This window comes from Solanum stenotomum, chromosome 1 (assembly GCF_019186545.1).
Source record: "Solanum stenotomum isolate F172 chromosome 1, ASM1918654v1, whole genome shotgun sequence".
NCBI classification, from domain to species: Eukaryota; Viridiplantae; Streptophyta; class Magnoliopsida; order Solanales; family Solanaceae; genus Solanum; species Solanum stenotomum.
In genome coordinates, this window is record NC_064282.1 from 88,733,771 (window position 1) to 88,741,111 (window position 7,341).

Consider the following 7,341-nt stretch of genomic DNA (forward strand, 5'->3'; position numbering starts at 1 on the left):
GAAATTCTCAGGGTGTTACAATGTACACCTTATCTTTTTCGGACTACACTTATGAAATTACACTGAATATATTATTGTTATAATTGTTGTTTGAGATGAGTGTTCAATAATTATTTTTTCAATTCTTTCAAATAAAAACGTACAAAGGGGACTATTATGTAAATATGTTAGTACTAATTAATTGGAAAGAAAATTAGTTAAGTTTAACCTCAATTGGCGGTTTACCAATTGTAGTACTAATTAATGGAATGGTAGAGATGAGTCTTGTTCCCACAACTTTCTCCATGTTGTAACTGTCAATCCCCTCCTTATTATCCATTTTCTCTCTTGAAATAATACGTATAATTAGTAGTCTAATCACTTTCTTAATTCACATCAATATCCTTTTAGCTTGTAATTTGCACAAGAAGAACACTATATTGTTACCCTAATTATTTAAAGAAAAATGTCAAAGGAAAAGGAAAGGGAAACTCATGTTTACACAGCCAAGCTCGCGGAACAAGCTGAACGTTATGATGGTAATTCTTTTTCATTTCAGAGAAATACTGTTTGTTTTAGATCACAAGTTTCAATTTTTTTTTTTTGTTTTCTTGGACACGTGACAAGGATATAAATTGAGACGGAGGAAATAACATGAATAAAATCATCTACATATTCTATGTATAAAGTTTCTCCTTTTTAGTTTTCTTTTTATCCTTTTTCTCCTTTACATTGTGGTTCTACTTGTGCTAGAATATGTGTGATGCAATTTTTTTTTTGAAGAATTTGTACTTGTTTTTGAGAGAGAAGATATTGTTTCCATAATGATAGAGTTTCAAATCTATCTAATCCAATCCTTTTCTTATGTCACCTTTCGAGATTCTCACTACAAGAAAAGTGTGAGTTACATAGGGATTTTCCTGAGGATTAGTATGAAAATTTGCAGGAAAATAAGTTTCTAACGAATTTTCATACTAATTCCCAGAAAAATCTCCATGTATTCACACTTTTCTTGTAGTGTCTCCTCTTGATCAATATTGTCTTCCGTCATACCAAGTTTTTCACATAATGTATAGTAATTTAGACATACAACTCCATTTGTAGATATCTGAATTACTTTTAGAATTGTAAAAAATTTAGATCATGAAGGATCTGACCTCTAGATCAGCACCCGTATCATATGGGTCACTTGAGTCCGAGCAACTTAAAAGGCAAAGCGTCAATCATTATGCAATTTAGGTGCTTTTGATAATATACAATTTTAAAAAAAAAATGTTTTGAGCCTTGTTTTTACTGGTAAAACTTTTCTAGATGAGGATTTAATTTATCATCGACTTGGATTTGCAATTAGAACATAGTGGACTTAGTTCATTATATTGATTACTCTTATAGTGAAATCATCCATCTGTGGAATGGTTCTTCTATTGGGGTTTAAAGGGCATGTAAGTTGCTTGGTTAAGTTCGATATTTTGCACCGATAGTGTAAAGAATTTACATAATCAGTATATTTTTATGCCTATTTCACTTCTTGTGAGAATGGAAAAACCGAGTTGATTTGTCAGGTCCTCAACTAATATTTATTATCAAAAAGTAAAATTCTTTTGTTGAAGAAAGCTGGAATCAATAAGGTGAGTTTCTGAGATAATAATTGTTAATTAAGTGAACATCTCAGAAATCATCCCTGCAATAACCGCGATTTCACATTCATCTCATCTCATTAATGGGGAATGAGATGTAGTAAATGTCTTTGCATTGCACCATTATACTGTTTGATAACTTCATATTACTATTTATTATTTCTCAGAAATGGTTGAGAGTATGAAGAAAGTTGCAAAACTGGATGCTGAACTGACAGTGGAGGAAAGGAACTTGCTTTCTGTTGGTTACAAGAATGTAATTGGAGCTCGAAGGGCATCATGGCGTATTATGTCTTCCATCGAGCAGAAAGAAGAGTCGAAAGGGAACGAGAACAATGTCAAGCTGATTAAGGGATACAGGCAGAAAGTAGAAGAGGAACTCTCCAAGATTTGCCATGATATTCTTGAAATCATAGACAAACATCTCATTCCATCTTCTGGTACCGGAGAAGCTACCGTCTTTTATTACAAAATGTAAGTCAAATGTCTAACAACAACAACAACCCTTTCTACCTGTTTTGCTAATAAAAAATGGTCTATAACAAGCTTGTGATCCTGTTCTGAGGTTCTTCGTGACCTTTTGAGTCATCGCTCTGCTGTGTCTAGCCCGTTCTCTAGGAACCTTTGGAAGGTGTAGGGAGTGTGACAACGTACACACTTCCCTTTACTCCATAGGGCCTTCTCATCAGTCGCAGAGTTTGGTTGTCTGAAATTGACTTGGCTTCGCCAAAAGGCCTCATCCCTAAAAGCCTGAGGTTATGTCCATTCTACCCACAGTTCTGATTCCATAATTAGAACAACCTGTTCTTTCCTGATATCCAAAGAAGGGTAGAGTTTCAACAGCGTTTTTCGCTCTCTTTCATGTGGTGGAATGAGGCCAGGCACCTCCCGGCTGTGTTTATTACAATTCTTGCATTATAATCCATACGTATATGACTTCTTTTTTTGTGTGTGTCTGGTTCAGGAAAGGCGATTATTTTCGTTACCTTGCTGAGTTCAAGACTGATCAGGAAAAGAAAGAGGCTTCTGAACTATCATTGAAGGGCTATGAGGCAAGTTATCTAACAAAATCTTTATACTGTCAGTGTATATAACTTAAGGTCCGCACATATGAAAGTTCTCTTGATCTGTTTTCTTCAGGCTGCCACTGCCACTGCAAACTCTGATCTCCCTTCAACACATCCGATCAGGCTCGGTCTTGCTTTGAACTACTCTGTGTTCTACTATGAGATAATGAATTCCCCCGAAAGGTAAAGTTCATGACTGATGAATTAACACCTGTAGAATATGTATTTTTCTTGTCCTCCATGATGTTACGTTGTAGATTGACAATTTCCAAATTGCAGGGCTTGTCACTTGGCTAAACAAGCTTTCGATGAGGCAATAGCAGAGTTGGACACTTTGAGTGAAGAATCATACAAAGACAGTACCTTAATCATGCAGCTGTTGAGAGACAATCTCACACTATGGACCTCTGATTTGCCCGAAGACGGAGGTAAGAATCATTTAAATGTTTATTTCAGAATTTAGTCCTGATTATCAGAGCTAGAATCCCGAACCCATAAACTTCAAATCCTGGCATTGCCTTTGTCCTGATATCACATTGTAGCTTCAATTATTGACTCTGCCTTGTTTAGATAACTAGATTGAACATTACTGTTTGTGCAGCTGAAGAGAATTCGAAAGCTGATGAACCGAAATCAGCAGAACCTCCTAAAAAAGCAGAAGAAGCACCACAAAAAACAGAAGATCCACCTCAAGTGAGTATTCAACTTGATCTATACCCAATTTTAAAGGGCAGAATCGCCCTAAACTTGATACGTTTTATTCAGTGCACACCTAAACTTTGTCTGGTCCTAATTACCGCGGCATTGACTTTTGTGCTTTGACAGAATTGATGGAGGCACAAGGAGAGCAATTCCTCCAATATAAGAAGATGCATTTTGTAATTTGATGGATACATTTTCATTTATTTTTTTCTCTTTATTTATGTTCTTTGGTGGAAAATTGTTATTTTTCGAATGAGTTTAAGTCTTTTGTTAGATACTTGATTTTGTTAAGGGACTAAGTAAGTCTCTTGAGATTATGAGTTAATTGAAGGACAATGAAAGATGATTTTGATCTAGTACTTCCATGTTAGTATTACTTATTGTTGTAATTGGACAAATTTGTGCTAAGGAAGAACAAATATGAAATATGGATGCTAAAAACTAAAACCCAAGTGAAAAGCACATTAACATACTAATACTAGAATACTGTGATTGCTCAGATTAACTCTCTTTTTATTTATTGAGAAGAGGTTTACATTTTAACTAAGAGTATAATAGTATGAACTATGATAGTTGAAACGCCTAGTTTCTTAAGAATCGTGCCATGGAGAGTAGCTATTTTTATTACTACTCAACTTTTCATATCTTGTATACTTATTGGATAAGACATAAAAACTTTTAAATTGTGATGAAATTGTTAACTATACACCTAAATTATGCGGAGAAACTATAACTTAATTTTTCATATAATTGATCTCTTTCACTAATCACGTAGTAAAGAAGATAAGTTAAAATGTAACATGTATTTTTGCTTAATTTCTTTACTATGTGTAATTAGTAATGGGGTAAATAATATTATTTACTTTTTATTTTAAAAAAAAAAGAACTTAAGGGGGTAATAATTGGGAAAAAAAAAGAGTTTAATAGTGTAATAGAATCCTGCAAAAATTAAGATGTGCAATTGACAAGTTAAAGGAGTATTTCTATGTCTTATCCCTTCTATTATCACAGATCCATCTAGCTAGGGATTTATTAACTCTCAAATTTTTAGTTTTAATAATTATAATTTTGATAATGATGTTGACTTATTTTTCAATCACTACTTTAATATTAGTTTTTTCTATTATTACTAATCATGTCCTATTAAATATAGATAAAATGGAGAGATACATTTTGGACAACGAAGTTAACACATATATAATATACTTGGTAAGATGAATACCTAACAAAATAAAATTCTTAATCAAATAAAATATTGCATGTCAAACATTATAAATTTATATTGTCAAACCTTCTCCTTTACCCATGCGCCATGCCCCACTTCTTTTTTTTTAGAAAAATAATAATAATAATAATAACCTTTTTTTTTTTTGCAAACGTAACATCTCACAACCAATTTTCTCTTATAATAAACAGAATAATAATTTAAAAGAACAAATAAGAATATTATAAAACGTTCTTTTCTGATTCAATGACCAAGTACCATCCAAAAGTCATATATCTACATAATTATGTTTTAATTTTATAGCCAAAAAATAATAAAATACATACTGAATCAATAAATGTTCTATAAGCATCACCATAGAATAAACATTTTTGGCTTTACGTGGTATTTTTTTTTCTTTTCAATCCATGATTTCTTTAAAATAAACATTATTTAAAAGCATTATTACCCATTAAACTGAAAATATAACTTTAAAAGAAGTTAGTGAATTCATCCATTTATTTCCTTTTAATTAGCATCAGTCCCCATCAGAAAAAAGTAATCTGTTGGTGTAACTATAATAGTGTAACAATTCAGAGGCGTATCCAGGATTTCGGGATGATGGGTGCATTATTACAAAAAGGTTGATCTAAAATATAAATTTGATCGGTTGGACATTTAGGTTCTTATTACTGAAAACCGTTAAAATTAATATTATAGGTCCAAAACTAATTAAAATGTCAAAAGTGTTACCAATAACCATTTAGAGAGGTGTTATCTAATTTTACAAAGAAAAATAAAACAAGATGAATATAAAATTCAAATTTCTAACGTCACGTAGAGAGGTGCACTCAGTCATCATCGCATTATATGATACTCCGAATATGGGTTCACACATCTATATTTCAATATTTTTCAAAAATATAACACTACTATATATGATCTCGGGAGGGGAGCATGGGTTCACGTGAACCCGGTGACCCCTCCTTGGATACGCCTCTGTGTAACATGTGCAAGAAAATAGAGAAAATGTTTATGTAATTATATGAGTGTGAGGGAAAATATGTGTATAACTTTCTTGGAGTTACCTATATATCTCTATTTTATCGTACATTATAAGAAATTTATCAAAAATCATTTTTCTATTTTTCGTAAAATATATATATTACTTTTTTTCAAAATTTCACTTGTCATCATTGTTATATTATACATGATTAGGATTATTATAATTTTTTTGGAGGGGGGGTTGATGCTACTCATGGAGGTTGACCTCATCAAGTGGCTGACCAAGTGACCTAGCATCAAGCCCTTATCTTTATTTTGGATACATCCAATGATAACTTTATGTTATGTTATTTTTATTGTTATTACTATTATTAATACTTTTAATTAAAAAGAGAGGAAATATTTTAATAGGTAGTTTGGTAGGATGTATTACAGAAAATAATATATGTATTAATTTTGATGTTATTGATAGTACTTTATTTGATCTAGTGTTTTAATAGATGTATTAATTGCACATCATATTCTGTGTTTTAGGATGTATAATTAATTTTATGTTTTAATTTGTTTGTTTGATTTTGACTTGACATGAAATTTAAGATTGCTTAAAAAAAAGTAAGACAAACTAATTACTCATAATGAAAGGAGTAATATACATAGCAACTCATGGTATTAGCAATATCATGGGTATTAACACACGAATAATTAATGATTAAAGTTCTCCTTAAATACACTAAATTAAATAGTGGAAAAGCACTAAACACAATTAATTTCACCATTACTAAACTCTCTCTATTCACTTTTACTTATTCATTATTTCAAAAATAAATTTTCATTTTTACTAATAACATATTAAAAAACAGAATTAAATAATTATTTTTTTCTATAATTTACTCTTAACAGTAAGTACTTAATTTTCAATTTTTTTAAAAAAAATTAATACTAAACTTTAATTAATATGAATATAATAATAAATTCTCATATTAATCATTATACGTGTAAAGTCTAAAATGAATAAGTAAAATTTGAGTGATAAAAGTATTTTTGTTATACACGACCCCTAATACAAGCAACCATAAAAAGGAGCTTTCATATATTAAAGAGAATGTAACAATCAAACATATTNCATAAGTAAATTATAAATAAATTTTGATGAAACATATATAAAATCTTTAAAATTGTTTATGAATATAATATATTATGTATGTATATATAATAAAATTTATGTATATAACTTGTTGGTTCGGTTCGGTTATTTCTTCGATTTTTTTCGAACAAAACCATAATCAAACCAAATACTATCGGTTCTTAACAATCTAAAACCAAACCAAACCAAAACCCAAATTAAATTGGTTCATTTAATCGGTTTGATTTAGTTTTTCAGTTCGAATCCGTTTTTATCCAAACCATAAACACCCCCACAAACAACCATAAAAAGGAGCTTTCATATATTAAAGAGAATGTAACAATCAAACATATTTTTCCTTTCCCTCTCTCTTCTTCTCTGTTAATTAAATCATCAACAACTCAAACTCAATTTCTTTTTAAAAAAGAATCTAATTATTAGCCTTTTTTTTTCCCCTTGACATCATCGCTCTTATACTAATTAAAACTTTGTTTTCAACGTTATACTTCAAAAACTCTCTCTTTTTCTTTTTGTTTGTTTTATCCAAAATTTCTTTTATAAAAAAAAATAATCATTTACTTTCTATTGAACTCTGTTTCTTTTTTCTTTTATTGAATTTTCATT

At 30.4% G+C, this 7,341-nt stretch overlaps 1 protein-coding gene across 1 annotated transcript; it reads left to right on the forward strand.

Annotated features, from left to right (window-relative positions):
* The first annotated feature begins 440 nt into the window (after window positions 1–440).
* On the forward strand, window positions 441–3,725 carry LOC125875340 (14-3-3 protein 7-like). The gene is made up of 7 exons (XM_049556399.1): window positions 441–518; window positions 1,784–2,090; window positions 2,581–2,668; window positions 2,757–2,866; window positions 2,963–3,111; window positions 3,285–3,376; window positions 3,509–3,725. Exons 1-7 carry the CDS (start codon window positions 446–448, stop codon window positions 3,512–3,514), a joined length of 825 nt encoding a protein of 274 aa, XP_049412356.1. The 5' UTR covers window positions 441–445; the 3' UTR covers window positions 3,515–3,725.
* The last annotated feature ends 3,616 nt before the right edge of the window (window positions 3,726–7,341 follow it).